Below are 26,469 nucleotides of genomic sequence, written 5' to 3'. Positions count from 1 at the left end.
GTCTATCAACATGAAATCTATAACTTTGTGTCAGCACAGTCTGAAGATGATCTGAATTGATTTTGGTGAAAATTGGACCAACGGTTGTGGAGGAGTTCGAATAAGTGGGTTTTCAACATAAATCAAAATAGCGGGCAGAACCCAAGGAATAGTTTCATTACAATAGGCAGATGCCATCAAAAGTTATTAGCATTTTTAGAAATTTCATAACTAATGATTAATGAATGGTTTATCACTCATGACCAATAGAGACCAGTTCTGTGATTTTTGGCCAAAGCATTTAGAAGTTACAAGCAAAAATAGACATTTTTTATATCTCCTGACCACTAGGTGGTGCTGCTCTGAAACTGTGCAGGTAGTCTCAGGTCATGCTTATTATAACAGAAACCAAGTTTGGTCTCAATATGCCAAACCATTGCAGAGATATAGCCTTATGCCCTTTTTTGCATGTTCTTCGTAGAATTCATTCACCCATTATTCGACAACAGTTTGCCTGATCAACTTAAACTTCACAATAGTTTGCCAGCATGGTCTGAAGATGATCTTAGCCAATTTTGATGAAAATCAGACAAAAATAGCAATTTTTCATATCTTCTGACCACTAGGTGGCACTGCTCTGAAACTGTGCAGGTAGCCTCAGGTCATGCATATTATAACAGAAACCAAGTTTGGAGTTAATACACCAAACCATTGCGGAGATATACCCTCACATCAATTTTTGCGTGCTCTTTGTAAAATTCGTTTGTGCGTTATTCGAGAACGGTTTGCCGGGTCAACTTAAATTTCACAACTTTTTGCCAGCATGGTCTGAAGATGATCTTAGCCAATTTTGGTGAAAATCAGACAAAAATAGCAATTTTTCATATCTTCTGACCACTAGGTGGCGCTGCTCTGAAACTGTGCAGGTAGCCTCAGGTCATGCATATTATAACACACACCAAGTTTGGTCTCAATACATCAAACCGTTGTTGAGATATAGCCTCACATCAATTTTTGCGTGCTCTCCGTAAAATTCGTTCGTGCGTTATTCGAGAACGGTTTGACTGATCAACTTAAATTCCACAACTTTTTGCCAGCATGGTCTGAAGATGATTGGAGGCAATTTTGTTGAAAATCAGACCAACCATCTAGGACGAGTTTGAAGAAGTAGGATTTACGAACTACTGAACAGCACCACCTAGTGGTCAGGAGATATGAAAAATGACTAAATAGTACTGTTTCAGTAGTAAACTGTTTCATATTTTGACATGAAATCCATAACTTTTTGCCAGCATAGACTGAAGATGATCAGAGTCATCAATTCGGTAAAAATCTGACCAATAGTCTAGGAGGAGTTCGAAAAAGTAGTTTTTAAACATTAATTAAAAGTATATTCGTCTCAGTAAAAGTCGTCTCAGTCGTGCAGTCACAATATGATAACTAGTGCTAAATAAGTTAGTTTGTCAACTCACAGCACTCTGAAGAAGCAAATTCAGACTGCAGATGTTCTAATGATCAATAGTAACTCATAAATACAATGTAGACATGATGTAATTCAGTAGATGTTAATTATTAATTTAATTGTGACTACAGTTAACTACCATGTGCATAAACGACGACCAAATCCTGCTATGTACAGAGTTTCAGAAGCCTGTGATGATTCTAAGACGGCAGATAAAACACTGCAGCAGAACACAAGAACGAACGCTTTCACTCGCATCATAACTCAGGAAATAGAGGAACGTTCCTTCAAGGGCAGAGGCAGAGGACGATTCATTCTTCACACGTTGAACGCTGAAGACTCCAGTCCATTTATTACACGAGTCTCGTTTTCCAGAGTTAAACCAGTCTAACGCTTCGTTCACAGCTGAGACTTTGTTTCATATAAAAATTAACAAAGCACAAAATGAAAATCAAGAAATCTGTCTTTTCAACCCAGATGTACAACGCTCCATCATTTGGAGCTTAAAGCGACTGCAGGCATCAGACTGACACAAATCCAGAGATCTTCATCCCGCTTTGAGCAGCAGAGCTAAAATAAAGACATCAGCGGCTGTAATAACGGGCTGAATGTTCCACATCAGACATCAGAACCAGCTCACTTCATCCACATCACATTCTGAACACTCAACAGACATGTCTACTTCATGCAAACATCTCACTCAATGAATAAACGACACTAGGTCATGATGACAGACTGAAGGTCTGGTTTCAGTTCAATAAACGACGACTGAAAAGCTCTGGGATGCATTACAGCCAGAATTTCAGTGGAAATCTCTGGGATTCGATTGGTTACATTCAGCAACACGAGTCGGAACAAGAGGAAGGTTTTTACCAACAGCTTGAATTCTATTTTAAAATGATGATCTCTGGTTGTGGTTTTTGAAAACTCTAATGCATGTTTACAATACCAGTATTTCACGTCATTTGAGGATCTTCTGCTTCATGCAGTAATAACTGTACTGCTTCTGTTTCTGCTATTTGCTTTAAACCCCCCCAAAAATCTGGGCTAATTAGGCAAAAAACGATTTTTCAAATTTGTAAATAAAACAATGATTATTGGAGATGTTCAGTCTTCATTACTGCACTACAAACATTAAGAGGACATTCCTAAAATTAGAGCTGGGCAAGGATTAATTGTGATTAATTGCATGCAAAATAAACATTTTTGTGTACACAATATGTGTGTGTGTACTGGGTATATTTATAATGTATACAGTATATAAATACACATGCATAAAATAAATTTAAGAAAAATGTTGTTTATATATTACATACATGTATATAATTTATATAATGTAAATTATACAATTATAAATATATACATGTAAATATTTTCAAAATATATAATGCATGTGTGCTTTTATATATACACGATTAATATACACACATATATATTATGTACATAAAAACTTTTATTTTGAATGCAATTAATCGTGATTAATAGTTCCCCAGCAGCAATTAAAACCAATTTCTGAAAACTTAAAGACAGATTAAACATAAAAAAATAAATAAATTACAAATGCACATAAAATTACAAAAACATTTACATTTATATCTAAAGTTTTTGTAAGTTTATGTGCTTTTGATATTTTATTTAATATTTCTATTTAGCTTTAATTTATTTTTAAGCTTCCTTTATTTCTGCTAATTATTATTATTATTTTAAATTTCTATTATTTCTAATAAAAAACTAATAATTATTTATTCAAAGTTTTTGTTAGAAATAACTTAAATTTTAAAATTAATAAATAAAAATAAAAAAATGAAAAACATTTTTAAAAATGTAAAAAAATATTACAAATGAATTAATTTTAAAATTTGAAATAAAAATGCTGCCCTGGCAACAGAAATAAAGGAAGCACTTAAATTACTAAAACTTTAACTGAAATAAACAAACTAAAGCTAAATAAAAATATAAAAACTTACATTTTTTTGAGTTTCAAAAAAAAAAAAAATTGTAAATAAAGATTATTGTTGTGTTTTATAAGAAAATACAATTTCAGTATTTCTACTTCAAAATGTCAGTGTGTTATTTGCCATTCTACGTCATTTTTTGTGAAATTTAGTGTGAAATTGCATCCTTTCTACACCATTTTTTTCTATGTAATATGAATATATGCTTAAATATGAAAATATTTTTAATGCATTAATTATGCATTGTAATGTACCTTACAATGCATTATGATCTCATGTCTAATGGTAACCACAGTTATAATACCGACTACTAAACGACCAATTTCAGATGCAACAAGGAATCTACAAACATTACAATGCATTTTAACTTTGGTTACAATTATTTACAAAAAGCATTATAATGACACCTTTATACTGCATGATACATTAAGGCTTCCCGTAAAGTGTTACTGAAAATCTCTGCATTTAAGAGCAGGTCTGATGCAGGTCTAATGACCCTGTCAGAACAAAAGGACAATCTTCATCTCACGCCGCTGTCAGTGACACATTAATCACAGGCTGAACGAGACACCTCTGCTGTCAAACCAAGACAGACGCATGCCTGGAACGACCCGGACAGACCTCCAAAACCCAGAAAAACAAGCACATTTCAATGCAGATGCTGATATTTAATGCAATTCCACTGCTTGTAATGTAAATCAGTGAGATCTTTATAACAGTACAGCCAATTGTAGCAATAGCCAACAATACATTGTTTGGGTCAACATTATCAATTTTTCTTTTATGCCAAAAAGCATTAGGATATTAAGCAAAGATTGTGTTCCATGAAGATATTTTGTCAATTTCCTACTGTAAATATATCAAAACTTAATTTTTGATTAGTAATATGCATTGCTAAGAGCATCATTTGCACAACTGTAAAGGTGGTTTTCTCAGCATTTAGAATTTTTGCACCCTTTCAAATAGTTGCATCTCGACTAAATATGGTGCATCAATGGAAAGCTTATTTATTCCGCTTTCAGCTTTCAATATCAAAGCAATTGACCATTAGGACTCGTTTTGTGCTCCAGAGTCACATATGTCTTAGTAAGATGAGATTGAAATGATCCAAACATATAATGCAATGCAATCCAGTGATGAACAAATAAACGTTCCTCAAATAATATGAGATGTTTAGGAGACTTGAAGCTTCTAGAAAAAAACATTAGTCAGAAAGATCCAGATGATCCGATTTGAAACAGCAAGTGTTGATCTGGAAATATTAAAACAATCAAGCAAAAACACCAGCTGAAGTTCGGACATTTGTACTTTTACACTCAAACAGCTTTAACTTTCTAAAAACCCTAAACTGTCAATCAGACTGAGTAGATCTTAGAAATCTCAGAAATTATAGGGGGTCATTCAGTGTTAAATCAAACAAACTTCAAAATCTTCCCCGGCTCAAATTGTAGATTTTGTTAACATTTATTCTGAGGAAAGATAGACATGTATAGTGATAAACGCCAAAATATTAAATCTTGTGGATGAATATTTATTGAGTTATCAGCTATTTTGTAGAGGGGGTCAAAATGTTTTTTTTTTTTTATTTATAGTCAAATTACAGGGGGGTAAAAATTACTTTAGATAGATGGCAGCATCATAATCTTTTATTTACACAGAGATTTGTAGCTCTATTAGTAAAATCTGTTGACTTTAGCAGTCTTTGTTGCATTATGTGCCAATGGTGACCATTCAAAAATGGGGACACAGCACTTTTCACGTTTTTACTCCAAAGTTTGCATGTCTGTAACTCAAGAAGTATTAAAGATATTTGAATGCCCTTTTAGATATTGGGTCTTAACTAACTTTCCTTTTATTCCTATTATTTTTAATGCCCTATGAGATTTGGTTCCAGAGATATTGAATTTTCAATATGGCGTCAGGAGTAAATCATTAAAAAATGTACACATTTTCAATGGTCAAAAACCAAATGTGGGTCAGTTTAAAAAAACACGATACTTATTTTCTATCAAAAAGGATTGTCTAAAGAACAAATAATGTTAAAACTAGAGACGTATCTCTTTTCGTTCTGTCAAGATACTGTGTTGAACATACCAGTCTAAGTGCCATATATATCATTTTTCCAAAGTTTGAGTGCCTTTAACTCAAGAAGTACTAAAGATATGACAATATGATTTTAGATTTTAGTTCCTAATTAACTTTTCTTTTAGAATCTTAATTTTCAAGACCCTACATCATTCAGTCCCAGAGATATGGGGATCTCAATGAGGCTCCATGTCCAGATTATTGAATATTAGCCATTTTCATTGTTGGTCATTTTACATACAGCCGATACTTACTTTATTTAAAAAAAATGTCTGAAACAGAAATAATGTTTAAATTAGAATTCCATCTTGTTTTTCCTCCACCAAAACAATTGCATCGAACATAGCTGTTTGGCTCTCATAAATAGCCTTTTTCTAAACTTCATGTGCCTGTAACTCAAGTAGCATTGCAGTTATCTTAATATGATTTTAGATTCTGCTTCTTAAGAAACTTTTCTTTTGGAATCTTCATTTTAAAGGCCCTGCATGGTTTAGTCCCAGAGTTATTGAGATGCTTAACAAATTGAGGTTGAGTTGACACGGAATGACCCTACATTAAATAGAATACAGCTAAGGTTAATATCTCATGCATGCAATAGTACTCCAAGCATGTGTTCTAAAAGGCTTCCATATCCTGTCAGAGCAGATATCAGTCTTCAGTTATCAGTATCCACAGCTTTTATTCTGTACTGCAAACTAGTAGACGATCAATACAGGTTTATATTATTATTTTATTATCTGTTCCACACATCCTTCTTTTTGATAATTCAGCAATGCTTTCAGCCAGCAACAAGAGCTCATGCACGCAGCTCGCCGTAACATATGTTTAAATTAATTCAGCAAATTTCCTCCTCAATCAGCGGATGGCATCTGTGCCAAACGCACGCTGTTCTGTAAGTACGAATGCGTTATCAGACCCGAGCCAAGCATCAGTCCTGCCTAACGCAACGTCAGCGCTCCGTCCTGACCTGTGATCGCACGTTACTTCACACTTCAGTGAGTCCTGCTGCTCCTGTGGGACCGAGGGGCGTCTGCGCGTTTGACCGCTTCAAACACAACAATAGAGCGGCGCAACAATGGCAGAGAGACTCAAAGAGACATCTAGGCATAGAAAAACATCCTGCTGCTATAGCAACAGCCAAATGCAGGTCTTAGATAATATCATCCTCGCCTTTCCATGCAAAGAGGAGAGTTTGCACATTATGGATTATTAGTAAAATCATGAGATGACTATATCAGGACATGATCATTTCACCCCCTTGTCATCCAAGACATTCATGTCTTTCTTTCTTAAGGCAGGTGAATAGGGGAAAACATTAACTAATAGTTATCGCCTTACTTACCCAGTTGATTGATTACATTGATAACTGCTAACATTTTTTGTATCACAAGTTTTTTGAAATGTTAAGTTTAAATATGCAAATGAGCCATTATTTAATGTGTAAATCATTAAAATGTAAAAATTTTCAATGGTCAAAAAACAAATGTGGGTCAGTTAAAAAAAAAAAAATTCTTATTTTATATTAAAAAGGAAAGTCTAAAGAAGAAATAATTTTAAAACTAGAGACGTATCTCTTTTCTTTCTGTCAAGATACTGCATTTTGAACATACCAGTCTGAGTGTCATAAATGTTCTTTTTCCAAAGTTTGAGTGCCTATAACTCAAGAAGTATTAAAGATATCACAATATGATTTTAGATCTAAGTTCTTAATGAACTTTTCTTTTATAATCTTCATTTTCAAGGCCCTACATCATTCAGTCCCAGAGACATGGGGATCTCAATGAGGCTCCATGTCCAGATTGTTGAATATTAGCCATTTTCAGTGGTCGAAAACCAAATGTTGGTCACTTTGTATACAGACAATACTTATTCTATTTAAAGAACAATGTCTGTAGAAGAAATAATGTTGAAATTAGAATTGCATCTTGTTTTCCTCTATCAAAACAATTGCATAGAACATAGCTGTTTGACAAATGAGACATTATTTAATGAAATATGCGCTACAAAAATCTAAACACTGGATGACGTCAGTTTTTTTACATATTAGAGTCAAATGTTTTTACAGAGAGGATTTTGGGTATCTCATTTTGAGAAAACTTTAAAAATATGTCATATATTAAATCTATTGGCACGAATAGATCAAGTGCTATAAAATAAACACTTAATGGTGTCTTTTAGATGTTTTCTTTTCACTAGTCTGAAAAAACACTCGAAACACCAAAAAACCCAAAATCTCAAACTTGACAAGTGCATGAAAAAGGTGCATGTTTTTGCCTGCAGTGTCTCCCCTTAATGATTTTTCTCCATATAGTGGACTTCTAACAGATTGAAGGATCAAAATGCAGTTTAAATGCAGCTTCAAAGAGCTCTAAACGATCCCAGCCAAGGAATAAGAGTCTTATCTAGCGAAACGATCATCATTTATACTTTTTATAACCACAAACGCTCATTTTGTCTAACAATTAAAAGGCTTTAAATTAAAAGGTGGCTTAAAGGAGTTTATGAAAAAAGTTCTCAGGATCTAACAAACACGTGGGAAGCATTTTCTTCCATCATATTAATGGCAAGTAAATATTTTGATAAATATTGATATAGTATGATAACATGGAAAAAAATGTTGTCATAATATTTCTGGCCATATCGCCCATACCTAATTAAGCACTGAACATTAAATTTAAAAATAAAAAAATTAAATTTAAAAATGTTAATAATATTTTTTTTTTTAAATGCACATACTTCATATAGCCTAAAAAAAGTAAAAAAAAAAAAAATATTAAAAAAAATAAAATGTTAATATTTATTTTAAAGTGCATTAATGGAATTAAGCAGTTGTCATCTGTGTCTCGACATGGCAAAAATTGGGATAGTTTTCTATCTTTTTTGGCAGGTTTTGAGTAAGATTTGGGCTGGAAATTTTTCTGGGACCTGGCAACCCTGACTTTGGTTCAAGACAGTTAGGGTATGTCGAAAAACTCCCGTCTCATCGCTGTTTCACCTTTTTTTGTAAAGAGCGTTTTGACCTTCACTGCACTTTTACGTTGTAAACACTGGGTCAGTACTTCTGCATCGATTTTGAAGTTGGAGGAGAAAATAAGAAGTTTTTAGACATACCCTAACTGTCTTGAACTGGAATACAGAGTTGATGCAGAGCTAGACAAGATGAACATTTGAGCTTAAAAAGCGTATAAATTGTCAATTTTTTGAAAATAACTATTGGTTTTGTTAGAGAAGACCTTTATTTTTTTGTCTGGGATTGTTTAGAGCCGTTCGAAGCTGCACTGAAACTGCATTTTTAACCTTCAATCCGTTGAGCACCATTGAAGTCCACTATATGGAGAAAAATCCTGGAAAGTTTTCCTCAAAAAATCTTAACTTCTTTGCAACTGAAGAAAGACATGAACATCTTGGATGACAAGGGGGTGAGTAATCTTTAAAACACTACTGACGGAGAACATACACACTTAATGACGCTGTCCTTAACTATTCACTACAATGCATTCATTAAAGAAACAGTTTGCCCAAAAATGACAGTTTGCTGAATGGGTGGCGTCAAATAAAAACATCACAATAACTCCACACCACTCCAGTCCATCAGTAAACATCTTGAGAAGACAAAACCGAAAACAAATCCATCATTAAGACGTCTTTGACTAAAATCTGGTCTGAATTTGTAGAGACACCTGCACAGAGTCAGATCAAGCACCGTTTACAAGCCAAAACAGCTCTAAACAAATATGTGGATGGATTTGACAGACTTTTAATCACCGGAGGAAGCGTTGTAATGGATTATGCACTCAGTGTATATGAGTTAAAAACGTCTTAATGATGGATTTGTTTCAGGTTTTGCATTCTCAAGATGTAAACTGGTGTGGATTATTGTGATTGTGACGGCACCCATTCGCTGAGACACATTTTTGCAAATCTGAAGAAGAAACAAACTCATCCTCAAACCCAAAAACACTTGAAAATCTTAGAGAAAACAACATCAATGGCTTCTCCATCATGCTCATGTTTACACTGATGCAGCCTGAGCATCTCTGTCTGATCTCAGATGTGAGAAATAAACTGCAGTGACGTCACCAAACTCAACCCAAACACTGACAGCACCAGTGCAGATGCAAACCTGAAGACTTTCTCTCACAAGCACTGCGTTTCTCAAGGTTTAAAAACAAGTTCAAGACGCCGTCTGCGTTATTCCCATGCACTTCTGGAAGCGATGCCAAACGCCAAAGCAAAATCAGAAGAAGCGCACCAACCTTGACCGGGGAGCTCCGTGTGGCGACGGGGAGATCGCGCACCGCTGTCCCCGGGGGCGAAGCCGACACGCCGGCCGCGCATCCCGCCAGCGACGGTCTCCCTCCTCCGTTCCTCGGTCGCTGTTTAATCCCGTCCAGGAGGCGCACCAGCAGGATGTTGGCAGGCAGATCGTCGACCGCGCAGTCCACCAGGATGCGGCACTCCGGGCAGCGCAGCTCGTGTCTGGAGCTCACGATGTTCTCCAGGCAGCGGCGGCAGAAGGTGTGCTGACAGGGCAGCACTTTGGCGCTCGTGTCCAGCCGCTCCAGACACACCGAACACTCCAGCAGATCCAGCAGCGACGACTCGTCCATGTTTGGCTCTGGTACGCAACGCTGTCGTCGACGCGCAGGCGACGCGAGTCAACTTGGCCCGCATGTGGTCATACTAATGGACGGAGAACGGCTTGAGACATACCGACGGAGCGCTGCGAAGCGCGTCTGCTGCTGCTGTTGCTACTGCCGCTGCTCCTCCGTCTCTCTCTCTCTCGCTCGCTCACACACGCTCTCTCTCTCACACACACACACACACACACACAGCTGTAGGGAACAGTGAGGTCACGCGCTCGACAGCAAAATCACCGCGCACGCTATCAAGCGCGAGCTTCTAGTCCGCGCGTTACAATTGTATCAGTTTATTGATTTGATCGCTAAAGTGGACTTCAATGGTGCTCAACGGATTGAAGGTTCAAAATGCAGGCTCTACATCACAGCCGAGGGATAACGGTCTTATCTAGAAAAAAATAAATAAAAATCTCCCAAAATATATGTTTTTTACACTTTTTACCTCAAATGCTGGACTTGTCTAGCTCTGCAATGCATGCGCACTCTGTGTATTCCGGTTCAAGACAGTTAGGGTATGTCGAAAAACTCCCATCTCATTTTCTCCTTTAACTTCAAAATGCACCATGAGATGCACCATTTTCACCTGCTTGACCAGAAAATAGAGACAAACTGAGAGAAATGGACAGCTAGCAATAACTTAATAACCACTAATGACTGTGTTGCAACCACACACTACTTGCACTAATTGCACTTCTTCCGAAAAAGCAAAAAAAAAAAAAAAAAAAGGCTGCTAAACGATTAATCGCATTTAGAATAAAAATGTATGTTTACATACTTGATGTAAATGTAAATATTTTATATATAAACCAATAACACACATATAGAGAGAGATTAATTATTTTAATTACATCCAAAATAAATGTTTTTGTGTTTATATAATATATGTGTGTTTACTGTGTATATTTATATGGAGACACACACATGCGGTATATATTTTGAGAATATTTACATACAGTATATATATATACACACACACACACACATGTATTTTAGATTATGTATAAATAATTATATTTGTGTTTAAAATACATTTTAATAGAGTTTCATGTTAATTTTAATGTTTAATTTAGTCTTATAAGTAAAAACAAAAACAAAAAGTAAATATGTGACCCTGAACCACAAAACCAGTCATAAGGGTCCATTTTTTTTAAAACTGATATTTATGCATCTGAAACCTGAATCAATAAGCTTTCCATTGATGTATGGTTTGTTAGTATAGGACAATATTTGAAAATCTGAAATGTAAGCGTGTAAAAAAAAAACTAAATATTGAGAAAATCGCAAAAATTAACTTTTTATATATTTACGGTAGGAAATTGACAAAATATCTTCGTGGAAAATGTTAATAATATCTTAATGATTTTTAAAAAATGTAAATATTGATAAAATCGCCTTTAAACTTGTCCAAATGAAGTTCTTAGCAATGCATATTATATTACTAATCAAAAATTAAGTTTTGATATATTTATAGTAGAAATTTTTTTTTTAAAAAACATCTTCATGGAACATGATCTTAATATCCTAATGATTTTTGGCTTTAAGGAAAAATTTAGACTGGTTTTCTGCTCCAGTTCACATATATCTTTATTATTTTATTAAGTAAATATATAATATATATTTTATGAATAAAAACAAAAATTCTTAAAGCTGAATATGTATTAAAGCTTAAAGCTATATATGTAGCTATATATAATTATATATATAATTTTTTTTATAAATGTTGCCTCTTTTATGAAAGATGATGGCGCCATCTGGTGGTTATAGTCCATAACTCATGCATTCCTGCAATGATATAAATGAGGTTTAATGGCTGTTTTAATCTGTTTATAATCATAATGATTAAATAATAAATTGCTGTTATACACGATTTAGATAATTACATATCATCAGATCATCGTGTAAGAACAAGCGGTTATTTCAGAAACATAGGCATGTACATGATTTTAAACAGACATCTAGCGACATCTGTTGAACTTGTACAGAAATGACACACAAACTCTTGTATAAACAAATGCAATGGCACAAGTGCAAGAAAAACATTGTTTTGTATCTCCTGCAGTATCTTATGTCCTGTTAAAATTCATAAGTGCTAGTTATCATCTCAGGAAGCCGCTTGAGAATGTTCTCTTTGTGAGCGAACGGAGCTGAACGCAAACAGATCACACCCGTCCAGTCTGAGCCGCAGCTCAACGAGTCCCATCCTGCCCCAGTCACACACAACTACAGCACTGCCAGCCAATCACACTGGAGGAGATGTCACTTCCTGACATCAAGCTCTTCTTCTCTCATTCTGACCACCCAAGAAGAGCTGTGAGCTACTGGAGGCCTGCGCATCAAAGAGGCGCTCACCTTTATCTCTGTCATGGAGAAACAGACTCAATCCACACCCTCCATCTGAGCCTCAGCAAACATCTGCTGTCATCCGCAATCAGTCAGCTTGTTTACGGAATGCCTGTCATGATTAAATGCGGCTGTTTGAGCACAAAAACACTTCTTGAGTAAAACGGCTGCTTTTATGTTTTTTGCTTTCTATACAGAGTTAAGTTTTATAGCATAACCTACATTATTTTTAAAAAGCAGATAATCGCGATTAATCGTTGCACAGCACTATTTTTTATATCAATAAAAATATAAATATTTTCAAAATAAATACTGTATGTGTGCATATATATATATATATATATATATATATATATATAATATACACAGTACACATACTTATATTATGTAAACAAAAACGTTAATGCGATTAATTGCGATTAACCGCGATTAATCGGATAATCGCAATAAATCATTGCATAATGGAAATATTTTCAAAATATATATTGTATGTGTGTATTTATATATACATAATAAATATACACTGCGCGCACATACATTATGTGAACAAAAACTTTTATTTTGGATGCGACTAATTGCGATTAATCGGATAATCGCAATTAATCATTGCACAATGGAAATATTTTCAATGTATGTGTGTGTATTTATATATACATAATAAATATACACAGTACACATATATTATGTAAACAAAAACTTTTTTGGATGCGATTAATCGGATAATCGTGATTAATCGTTGCACTGCATTTTTGAGTTTATATCAATATCATCAAATATATACATGTAAATATTTTCAAAATATACACTGTATGTGTGTATTTATATATACATAATAAATATACACAGTATACACACATATATTATGTAAACAAAACATATTTGGGACGCGATTAATCGTGATTAATCGGATAATCGTGATTAATTGTTGCACTAATTTTTAATTTTTATTTAAAATATATATATTAATGTAATTTTTTTTCAAAATATATACTGTATGTGTGTATTAATATATAAATAATAAATACACATAGTATACACACACATATATTATGTAAACAAAAACTAATTTTGGACGCGATTAATCGGATAATCGTGATTAATCATTGCACAGCGCTATTTTTAATTTTTATCAATAAAAATATATACATGTAAATATTTTCAAAATATATACTGTATGTGTGTATTTATATATACATAATACATATACACAGTACACACACATATATTATGTTTATTTTGAATGCAATTAATTGTGAATAATCAGATAATCGCAATTAATCGTTACACAGCATGTTTTTATATCAATAAAATATATACTGTATGTGTGCGTATTTACATAAACATAATAAATATACACAGTACACACATATATTATATAAACAAAAACTTTATTTTGGATGCGATTAATTGCAATTAATCAGATAATCGCGATTAATCGGATAATCGCAATTAATCATTGCACAATGTAAATATTTTCTAAATATATACTGTATGTGTGTGTATTTACATATACATAATAAATATACACAGTGCACACACACACACACACACACACACACACACACACACACACACACACACACACACACACACACACACGCACGCACACATATTTATGTATATTATGTAAACAAAAACGTTATTTTGGATGCGATTAATTGCGATTAATCAGATAATCACGATTAATCGGATAATCGCAATTAATCATTGCACAATGTACATTTTTTCTAAATATATACTGTATGTGTGTGTATTTATATATACATAATAAATATACACAGCGCGCGCACACACACACACACACACACACACACACACACACACACACACACACACACACACACACTTATGTATATTATGTAAACAAAAACTTTATTTTGGATGCGATTAATTGCAATTAATCAGATAATCGCGATTAATCGGATAATCGCAATTAATCATTGCACAATGTAAATATTTTCTAAATATATACTGTATGTGTGTGTATTTACATATACATAATAAATATACACAGCGCACACGCACGCACACACACGCACACGCACGCACACACACACACACACACACACACACACACACACACACTTATGTATATTATGTAAACAAAAACTTTATTTTGGATGCGATTAATTGCGATTAATCAGATAATCACGATTAATTGGATAATCGCAATTAATCATTGCACAATGTACATTTTTTCAAAATATATACTGTATGTGTGTGTATTTATATATACTTAATAAATATACAAAGTACACACACATATTATGTAAACAAAAACTTATTTTGGATGTGATTAATCGGATTATGGTGATTCATCTTTGCACAGCACTATTTTTTTACTTATATCAATAAAAATATACACGTAAATATTTCCTAAATATATACTGTATGTGTGTATTTATATACATAATAAATATACACTGTACACACATGTTATATAAACAAAAACTTATTTTAGATGCGATTAATCTGCGTGCCGCGTCCTTCATCCTGCAGAAGTAGGTTAGCTGATGCTGCCATTTCCATGGCAACCGTTCTTCATCACACTCCTGCTATGAAGTTGTTACCAAGTGACAGTCTCCAAATGTATCAAGTTCTTCTTTTGCACTACAAAATGATACATGAATGTGCAAATACAGGCAGCATTTGTGAAAACCGATACAGAATCACTGTGCGAGTGCCTTCATTTGCTTCTAAATGAATCCTTGTGGTGGATATATTATCAGTTTTCTGTGCACCTTCATAGAGAGAGTTATATTTAAAATCAGTCTTAAGTAGCACGGGTAATATTGTAGCAATAGCCAAAAATACATTGCATGGGTGAAAATAATACATTTTACTTTTATGCCAAAAATCATTAGGATATTAAGTAAAGATCATGTTCCTTTAAGATATTGAGTAAATTTCCTGCCGTAAATAAATCAAAGCTTAATATTTTTTGGAACCTGTGATACTTTTTCAGGATTCTTTGATGAATACGTATCAATAGAAAGCTTATTTATTCAGCTTTTCAAATCTCAATTTCAAAAAAGTGACCCTTACGATTGGTTTCATGGCCCAGAGTCACATTTATTCCTCATTGTTTAATTGCAAGCGGAAATTAAATCAAAGCCCACATAAAAGCAGAGAAAAATGCACTGAAAAGAAAGTGCTCCTCAGGGAAAGTACATCTGTCACACCTGTTTCACAACAGCATCCTCTCCAATCAATAGATAAACAAGTCAATAAATTACCCAGAGTCGGTAAACACTTGGTAGCACATCACACATCTTTTGCACATCAGTGTATATTATCAAAACAATTACACAGTTCTCTAATCAGAAACGAGACGGTTTGATCTCGCTTTGATGATGTCCATTGATCTTCTCCGTCTTGCAGGCGTGTATGGCAAGCCGTTTTAGCCTAAAATATACTAAGCGTTACTCCTCGTAATTGCATTTTTACTAATAACAATTCAATTACAGAGCTTTCTAATTAAATTCCGACTAGTATTTTTTCTAATTAGAGAGCTCTAAAATTAATTTTTACTAGTCATATGTCTCCACTGACTTCCATTCATTTTTAATTACAGAGCTCTACAACTTCATTCTTACTAGTAACAATTACAATTAGAGAGCGCTCTAATTCAATTCTTACTATTAACAATTACAAATTCAGTGCTGTCTAATTAAATTTTTACGAGTAATAATTCCAATTACAGAGCTCTATAATTCAGTTTTTACTAGTAACAATTCCGATTAGATAGCTCTCTAATTTAAATATTACTAGTAAAAACGCAACTACAGAGCTCTACAATTAAATAATTTTACTAGCAAAAAACACAATCAAGATATGTTTAATTGCAGAGCACTGTAATTGAATTATCACTAGTAAACAATTATTTGTAGAGCTCTCTAATTGTAATTGCTACTAGTAATAATTCAATTGTAAAGCTCTCTAATTGAAATTCATACTAGTAAAAATTATGTTGTAGAGCTCTGTAATTAAAAATGAATGTAAGTCAATGGAGACATATGACTAGCAAAAATTCATTTGTAGAGCTCTTTAATTGTAATTGGTACTAGTAAGAATTGAATTAGAGAACTCTGCAATTGTAATTGTTATTAGTAAGAATTGAAATAAGAGCTCCTTAATTGGCATTGTTACTAGTAAAAATTGATTTAAAGAGTGCTCTAATTGGCATTGTTACTAGTAAAAATTGATTTAAAGAGTGCTCTAATTGGCATTGTTACTAGTAAAAATTGATTTAAAGAGCGCTCTAATTGGCATTGTTACTAGTAAAAATTGATTTAAAGAGCGCTCTAATTGGCATTGTTACTAGTAAAAATTGATTTAAAGAGCGCTCTAATTGGCATCGTTACTAGTAAAAATTGATTTAAAGAGCGCTCTAATTGGCATTGTTACTAGTAGGAATTGGATTAATTGTTACTTGTAAAAATGCGTTTACCAGTAACGCTTAGTATATTTTAGGCTAAAACGGCTTGCCATACGCGTGTGTTTGTGCCGCTGGCGGGCAGCAGTGAGTCTGCATCAGCGCTTGAATACCTGTCTCAGGTTCATTCTGGGCGGAGAGCATCTTTAAGTCCCATTCGAGGTGGAGCCAGACGCCGAAACGAGCCTGAAGTGCTTTAATAAGAGGCGACGGAGGTTCGCGAGCGCGCTAATGATCCGATAGACTGCGATGATCTGATCTCAGTCCAGATTTGTGCTCACAACCTGATGCGCCAGAGCCTCGGAGCGGATCGTGCTGAAGAATCTCCCGGGTTTGCGTCGAGCTGAAGCGCAGAAGCGTCTCCGTCTTCCCGCAGGTAAAGGCACCTCAGGAATGCGCTGCGGCGGGGGAAATTCCTGCTTCATTGAGATGCACACAAACCGTTAGCGCTCGTATAACCATTCAAACCTGGCTTTATCTCGTCTAGTTGGTTAGTTAGACTTGTTTAAGCTTTAAGTTGTTTATTATGCATGCGCTCTTGAGTTTTGCGCAACAGTCGTTGTTGTTGGAGCAATGGTTAGAAAGCATTCTAAAGGATGTTGCGTTTGGAAAGGCTTTGTGTGTGCTATCCTAACCCAGTTTTGGGAATGCTTTGGCTGTCCCACGCGGAGATGAGATGCGAGGGAAAGTCCTGCATGGAGATGAGACATGCGCTTGCATGCACGCGCTTCTGATGTCTCCGTAACTTTGAACTGCGGCTGAAAGGAGGAAATAAATGCGATACGGGAAAAAACATTACTGGAGGTGAGATGCAATGATGAGCGCGCGCTGCTGGAGTCGTTATTAATAGAACTAGGTCTGGCGAATTAATTGCATTCACAAAAGCAACTGTGAGAGTTTTGCGCAACTTGCGACCATTGGAAACCGCACGGTTTTATTGATCTACGGGTGTTATTGTGGGCATATTCATTGCAGTTGCATTAGTTATCTCTGTTTTGGTTTTTAAGGGTTTTGCTGATGAAACTATAACTCATACTTGTTTAACTAATTTGGAAAGGCTCGCTCGCGCTTGGACGAATGACCCGCTTTTTGATTTGTTTTCTAAACCTTTGACGATCGAGTCCACACATAATAATACTAATAATTATTTAAAAAAAAAAAACACAATGTTCATCTAATCGCTGTTTAAATGCCAATTTGAGATAATGATCGCAGTGTTTGACAAGCGAGAAGACGATCTCGCCTTTGAATCAACTTTTGAAAGGAATCGTTTGAAAACGACTCGCTCATTTGACTCATTTGACTCATTCGAAGTGAATCCGCACTGCAAAAAATGCTTTTCTTACTTAGATTTTTTGTCTTGTTTCCAGACAGAATATCTGAAAATTCTTAAAATCAAGAAGGATTTTATAAACAAGTAAAATTTGTCTTGTATTTAGAAAAAATAATAAGCCAGTGGTGTAAGAATAATAATCTTATTTCAAGCAGACAACTAGATTATTTTTCTTACCCCATTGGCAGATTATTTTTCTGGTTTTTAAAGCAAGCACTCACTTAATTTTAACTTCTTTTTTCTACAAACAAGACCATTTTACTCATCTAGAAAATCTTTTAAGACTTTTTAGATTTTGGCTGGAAACAAGACAAAAAGTAAGAAAAGCATAAAAGCAGTAAATTGGCGTTTTTGGCTTTGTGTATGCATGTTTTTTATAATAGTTTATTGAATTAAATGTTTCTGTATTAAACACCATCAAATTATGTGATTAATAGCATTCTGTGGTGGAAATTGCATATTATATATAATGGTTTTGTACTAAAATAATTACATCTTGTTGAGGCTCATTGTAGTTGGCGTTGTACAGAATGTGTCCTAAATGCAGGCAATTACAGGATTACTCCACTTTCAGAATAAAAAAACATCCCTGATAATTTACTCACCCCAATGTCATCCAAGATATTCTTGTCTTGCTTTTATCAGTCATTTTTTTGAGGAAAACATTCCAGGATTTTTCTCCATATAGTGGACTTCAATGGTGTTCAACGGACTGAAGGTTCTTCAAAGGACTCTAAATGATCCCAGCCAAGGAATTAAGGGTCTTTTTACACTTTTTAACCTCAAATGCTCCTCTTGTCTCCGGTTCAAGACAGTTAGGGTATGTCTAAAAACTCCCATCTCATTTTCTCCTCCAACTTCAAAATCATCTGTCATCGCTGCAGAAGTACCGACCCAGTGTTTACAAAGTGAACGTGCAAAGAAGATCAAACGATCTTTTCCAAAAAAGACAAAACAGCGATGTAGGATGATTTTGAAGTTGGAGGAGAAAATGAGATGGGAGTTTTTAGACATACCCCAACTGTCTTGAAAAGGAGTACACATGTGCATCACAGAGCTAGACAAGACCAGCATTTGAGGTTAAAAAGTTAGAGTAAAAGACTCTTATTCCTTGGCTGGGATCGTTTAGAGCTCTTTGAAGCTACATTGAAACTGCATTTTCAATCCGTTGAGCACCATTGAAGTCCACTACACGGTAAAAAAAACAGTTTTCAAAAAGTTGTTTCAACTTAAAATTTGTTACCACTGACAGTTCAGTCAACTTGAAATGTTAAGTTACAAAATGTTAATTTAAGTGACAACTGGAATATTTTAGTTGACTAAACTAAACATTTTAAGTCAGCTAGGTAACAAATTATTTTGAGTTGAAACTATTCTTTTACAGTGCATTGCTGCTTTCAGTAACTTAACATTTCAAGTTGGCGAAACTAAAAATTTTAAGTCAGCAGGGTAACAAATTATTTTAAGTTGAAACAACTTTTTGAAACTTTTTTTTTTTACAGTGCACACTGTAATAAAAAATAGCTGTTTCAATTTAAAATAATTTGTTACCCTGCTGACTTAAAATGTTTAGTTTAGTCAATTAAAATATTCCAGTTGTTGCTTCAAGTAACTTAAAATGTCAAGTTGACTAAACTAAAAATTTTAAGTCAGCGCGGTAACAAATTATTTTAAGTTGAGAAAACTTTTTGAAACATTTTTTTACAGTGTATATGGAGAAAATCCTCAAAAAATGTCTTTGCGACTGAAGAAAAAATATCTTGGATGACAAGGGGGTGAGTAAATGATCAGAAAAGTTTTATTCTGGAAGTGCATGGAGTGCATATTTGACCACATCATTTTACAAATTACAAAAATTAAAATTTTTAGAATGCTTAATCATGAAGATTGAAACAGGTAATGCATTATAAAGGCATTTTAAAAGTTGTCAAGCAGGCAAAAAACAAATGTGACCTTAAAATATTTAAATCTGTTTTTCTGAATTAAAATCAACCACACTGTAAAAAAAAAATAGTTGTTTCAACTCAAAATAATGTGTTACCCCGTCAACTTAAAATGTTTAGTTTAGTCAACTAAAATATTCCATTTGTCACTTAAATTAACATTTAGTAACTTAGCATTTCAAGTTGACTGAACTAAAAAATGATAAGTCAGTGGGGTAACAAATTATTTTAAGTTGAAACTACTTTTTGAAACAATTGTTATTTAAATCTGAATCTGAATCATTATGTGGAGGTTTGTGATTCTCTGAGTGATACTTATGTGAACTGATAAGCAGTATCAACAACAGTCCATTCATAACCTGTTATTATGGTACTTCTGAAGTCTGTCTGCTGTTGAATGGCTGTAGATAATGAAAGATGTTCAAAGCGCTGTAGTTCTATCATCTGCCAGCAGGGGTTAAACTGCTTTAGTTAATGATGGCTGTTACTCCTCCTCTTTCTTTTCTTGTGCTTGAATTGAGGATTTCACAGTTTGACTGAGATTTATGTCCTTGTATCAAAGCTGCTGAACTGTTTTAAAGATCAGTGCTTCACTGTGGTTGATCCATAAGGTGCTTCTTTTGATATTCTAATAGCATCAGCTCACATATATGTCTCAGGTTTGATTTGTAAAATCCTTTATGTGAGATTCAGAGTTTAACTCTTTGTTCATGCGGATATTTTGCATATGTTGGTCATGGAGAGGATTTTCTTTTTCCTGAAAATGCTAGTTAATGTTATCTCACCGGATTACCGAGTTTGCTCCGCATGGTGTAACAATTTTTTTAGTTTTGATCATTTAGATTTATATATAATTTTTGTACTTATTGGGATTTTTCCCCACCTTTACACTTGTGGTGTTCAAAAAAGACCAGCCAAATTGCTTATCATTTTCTTCTAATGCTTTCTTTCAACTATATTTATATCTTGGAACAAACCTTTTGATTAAGTTGTTTACTTTGAATTTGCACCAGTGTTTTAATATTTATATATATATATATATATATATATATATATATATTTTTTTTTTTTTTTTTTTTTTTTATTAATTAATTTTTAATTTCAGTTTTGGTTGTTTTAGTGCAAGTTAAACTAAATTAAAATGAGAATTGTCTTGGCACCAAGCTGAAATGATGTTTTTTAGATTTTATTTTAATTGAGATAATGTATATTTTATGTAAAGTAACAATTTTTTATTTTCATTTTTTTTTTTTTTTTTTTTTTTAGTTAACTATTATAACCCTGTATTTCTTTTTGGATCTGATTGATCGGTTTTATTGATTTAAACTAATGCACCCGAGTTTAAGATTGAAAAAAAACATTTGTGGATAATTTTATAAATGTTCACTCAAAAACTGATCATTTAGTTCCAAAAACAAATACAAAATCTGTGCTAAATTAAATAAAAACAAGTTGATAAAAAGATTAAATCCTAGATTTGGTGATAAGACAGTATAACAAGAGATTTACAAGCAGTTTTTAAAAGGCTGGTCATTTTTGACTGGGAACACCAAATTAGGTAACGGATTTCCAGGAGCACAAGGGTTAAGGGTGTGTTACGAGAGATTTCACCTGGTCAGACAGAAGCGTTGAGCCTCATTGTGAACACACACACACACACACACACACACACACACACACACACACACACACATATATACTGGCACTCAATGCCTGAAGGAGGACATACAGTAGGTTTGGCCATAAGTAAACTCTGAGCAGCCAGAAGCATCAGCGCAGAGAAAGGATTGATTGATGAGACTCTGTCACGTCGTCTGAGGGATGAGAGGAATCAAAGGCTGCGGTCACATGAAAAGACAGCAGAGCTTCGCCCTCCTTCAGCTGCTGCAGAGCGGCTTTTCTCTGGCTTTGCTTTGCTTTCATTGAAAAGCTGTAATTAAAATCATCAAAAGGTGAGGAGTGTTTGTGTTTCCCAGTAAAGTCAGGACGCAGACAGCACCGCCCCGCAGACACCGCAGCCCCAAAACACCGGCCTTTGTGTTCGTGTGTCAGTCGAGCAGAACCAGCGCTGCTTTTCAACGCCATCGCTGTTTACGGCTTCGCTTTCAAATGAAACATAATTGTTTTTCACTCAGAGGAACGGCGTTTCAACCAAACACTTGTTGTAGTTGCGTTTGTTGGGGGTTTCGTGCTGTTTTCTTTTATCGTTTACCATTTTTATCTTCTATTTATGTTTTCACACTGTTATGGAAGCTTATTCCCGCCACGGAGTTAACAAATAAAAAAGGTAATTGAAAAGAATTTATATCTCACATAACTCACATTTTTTCTTGCAATTCTGAGTTCATATCTAACTAATATTAGGTCTAGAGATATAGTCAGGATCATAAGATAAAAAAGTCAGAATTGTGAGAAATTAAATCAGAATTGCGATATACATAATTACAATTGCAAGATACAAAATCGTAATTATTGCAAGATATAAAATTGTAATTATTGCAAGATATAAACTCAGGTTTGCAAGATATAAAATCATATTTATTGCAAAATATAAAGTCAGAATCACAAGATATAAAATCGTAATTATTGCAAGAAATAAACTCAGAATTTCGAGATATAAAATAATAATTATTGCCAGATTTAAAGTCAAAATCATGAGAGATAAATTTTTAATTATTGCGAAATATAAAGTCAGAATTGCAAGATAAAAAATCATAATTATTGCAAGACATGAACTCAGAATCATGAGATATAAAAATCATAATTATTGCGAGATAAAAAATCTTAATTATTGCAAGATATAAAATCATAATTATTATGAGATACAAAACTCAGAATCACAAGATAAAAAATCATAACTATTGCAAGATTTAAAGTCAGAATCACGAGATATAAAATCATAATAATTGCGAGATATAAACTCAGGATTGCGAGATATAAAAAAAAATATTGCAAGAAATAAACTCAGGTTTATGATACAAAATCATAATTATTGCAAGACAAAGTCAGAATCACGAGATATAAAATAAATATTGCAAGATATAAAATCATAATTATTGCGAGATATAAACTCAGGTTTGCGAGATATAAAATAATAATTATTGCAAGATATAAAATCATAATTATTGCGAGATATAAATTCATACTTTTTGCAAGATATGAACTCAGAATCATGAGATATAAAAATCTTTATTGCGAGATATAAACGCAGAATCATGAGATTTAAAAATCATAATTATTGCGAGATATAAAGTCATAATTATTGCAAGATATAAAATCATAATTATTATGAGATATAAAACTCAGAATCACAAGATATAAAATCATAACTATTGCAAGATATAAAGTCATAATAATTGCAAGATATAAACTCAGGATTGCGAGATATAAAATTATAATTATTGTAAGACAAAGTCAGAATCACGACATATAAAATAAATATTGCAAGATATAAAATCATAATTATTGCGAGATATAAACTAAGGTTTGCGAGATATAAATTCATAATTATTGCAAGATATGAAGTCAGAATCATGAGATATAAAATCATAATTATTGCAAGATATAAAATCATAATTATTATGAGATATAAAACTCAGAATCACAAGATATAAAATCATAACTACGGCAAGATATAAAGTCAGAATCACGAGATATAAAATCATAATAATTGCAAGACAAAGTCAGAATCACGAGATATAAAATCATAATAATTGCAAGATATAAACTCAGGATTGCGAGATATAAAATCATAATTATTGCAAGACAAAGTCAGAATCACGAGATATAAAATAAATATTGCAAGATATAAAATCATAAGTATTGCGAGATATAAACTCAGGTTTGCGAGATATAAAATAATAATTGCGAGATATAAACTCAGGATTATGATATAAAATCATAATTATTGCAAGACAAAGTCAGAATCACGAGATATAAATTAAATATTGCAAGATATAAAATCATAAGTATTGTGAGATATAAACTCAGGTTTGCAAGATATAAAATAATAATTATTGCAAGATATAAAATCATAATTATTGCAAGATATAAATTCATAATTATTGCAAGATATGAAGTCAGAATCATGAGATATAAAATCATAATTATTGCGAGATATAAAATCGTATTTATTGTGAGATATAAAATACATTTTTTGTGAGATATGAACTCAGGATTGCAAGATACAAAAATCATAATTTAATGAGATATGAACTCAGGATTGCGAGATATCAAGTCATATATATATATAAACATGGTTCATTTACCAATCACTGAAAAGTTCTTTGGGGAACCAAAAATGGACTTTAAAGGCATCACAGTGAAAACCTCCTTGATTGTCTTGAGTCTAGATAAGGTGATGATCTGGTCTACAGTAGTTGCTCTTGTCATTCTGTTTGGATGGGTCTCCTATAGCATAACTCGAAGCGCTTGACGTTTGAAATGAGAAGATTATAGTTCGTCGCAGCTTTCAAGTCGTTCCTTTGGTGAGTGTTTCGGAGGAAACCTGAGGAGCCGCACATCCTCCGTCTGCGTGTAAGATCACATACTCCCTCTGTACCTCCAGGTTCCATACGGCTCCATAGTAGCTCCTGACTTTGAAATAAACTTTTCACCCCGGACGTCAATGACTGCCAGGCAGAGATCTGAAGAAGAACGCTGGCAAACGAGCAGGACTCAACAGCGACTTAACAGCCTTCTCCGTTAATGCAATCCTTCTCTGATATCAGGACGCAGAGATCGTTGATTTGACAGAAGTCTTGATTGTCTGAAGCTTCTGTAGGTTTGATAGTAGCTTGGGTGTTCTGGGTAGTTTCTAGAGTGTTTACTATGAGATAGACGACAGGTCGATGCAGGTTAAAGGTGTGTTTGTGTTTGAATAGTTGGAGTTCATGATCATTTTGAGATGTCAGAGTGACTTTGTTCAGATAATTGATTGATCTACAAGTTTAATCAGAAAATACACAGCGGAACAGCCGAAGGGACTGCGATCCAGCAGCTCAGCTGACAAACAACATGTTTTTGCACTGCACTTCCATTGCTTTTCCATAGTGCAAATGCATTCAGAATGCACCGCTTGCAACACAGGCTCATGAGTTTGATTCCCATTGTGCTGTAAGTTGTCAGATGTAAATGTACAATAAGAGTGGGTTTGCTCCATCTAATCAACATAATAAACAGCCTCTAACAGCAAACACAATTTCCAAATGTCTTCACTGTAAAAACTGGCAAATAGCTGAAGTAGAGAGCCGAATCTATTCCACAGTTTGTCCTCAAGCTTTTACCAGGAACACAAGCCCATCACTACTGAACTAAACACACTGATGGCAGGAAGACTAGAATCTTTGATCATTTAATTCACATTGGAAATGAACTGGGAAGGAGCCCAAGTGAAGCCCGGCTCTCATTTCCTCACTGATTAGTGCCGTTTGAACAGCAATTTCCTAATCTGACAACAAATATCAGCGCAGACGAATTGCAGGCCATTTGTGTTGGTTGTCTCAGAGCCGGATGTGTGTTGAGTTGATTTGTCTTCATCTGAAGTTGTCGGTACCGAGGTGGATCGCTCGCAGCTAAAGCACAACCGAGATTATTCCTTTCCGCCGCTTCCGTTTTGATATAAACAACAGGGACGATAAGCCCGTGTGCTTTGCCTCTGAGAGACGGGGTTTTCCCGCGCAAACTCCCATGAGACTCGCTGTTGACATTAAAAGCTCTTTGTGTGTCTGTTCGGCTTACGATCGGCCCACACAGACCTCGCAGAAACCAATCTGTCATTCATGTTCAGTTATTAAACATACAGTTGCTCTGAGCGCAGTTCTGTCACTTCGGTTTAACACAGTTACCCGGCTCTTTTTGATTGAGCTACTTGACTGAAACATGTTCTTTTATGGCAAGATACTACAGGTAAAAACTGTTTAGGCTATTCATAAGGTGTTGTTTCAGACTAGTGGAAAGAAAACAGCACTTTATTGCACTATATATACTTGCGTCTGTAGATTTCAATTCCAAATAACTTTTTAAGAGTTTGTTTCTCCACTTCAGCAGCCTCTACATACAGTACACCATATCTTACAGTTTTATTCCTATCTATATTCTTAAGGTTTTTATAGTGGGGTTTGTTCATACATTATTCACCTGTTTTATTATTGCACTTTATTTATTTGCGTCTGTACATTTAATTTACGGTATCTTTAAAAAAACATTTCCTAAAAATTAGTTTTATCTCCACTTCAGGAGCACTTATATACACCAAATTTCAAAGTTTTATGAATATCTATATTCCAAAGCTTTTTA

The 26,469-nt window shown here is 34.0% G+C and overlaps 2 protein-coding genes across 2 annotated transcripts in view; one reads left to right on the top strand and one right to left on the bottom strand.

The window, feature by feature from the left end:
• LOC141340243 (E3 ubiquitin-protein ligase SH3RF3-like) overlaps window positions 1–10,091 on the bottom strand; it is a 129,679-nt gene extending 119,588 nt beyond the window's left edge. The window contains exon 1 of the mRNA XM_073845167.1: window positions 9,738–10,091. Coding sequence (XP_073701268.1) covers window positions 9,738–10,091 — 354 coding nt within the window. The remainder of the gene's footprint in view (window positions 1–9,737) is intronic.
• Window positions 10,092–16,988: 6,897 nt separating this feature from the next.
• The window catches only part of LOC141340242 (tumor necrosis factor receptor superfamily member EDAR-like), a 36,201-nt gene continuing 26,720 nt past the window's right edge, over window positions 16,989–26,469 (top strand). Inside the window, exon 1 of the mRNA XM_073845165.1 lies at window positions 16,989–17,272. The gene's annotated coding sequence lies outside the window, so the exon portion shown is untranslated. The remainder of the gene's footprint in view (window positions 17,273–26,469) is intronic.

The sequence above is a fragment of the Garra rufa genome, chromosome 8 (genome assembly GCF_049309525.1).
Source record: "Garra rufa chromosome 8, GarRuf1.0, whole genome shotgun sequence".
Lineage (NCBI taxonomy): Eukaryota > Metazoa > Chordata > Actinopteri > Cypriniformes > Cyprinidae > Garra > Garra rufa.
The sequence above is the reverse complement of the archived record's forward strand: the minus strand, read 5'-3'. Positions and strand labels throughout refer to the sequence as shown.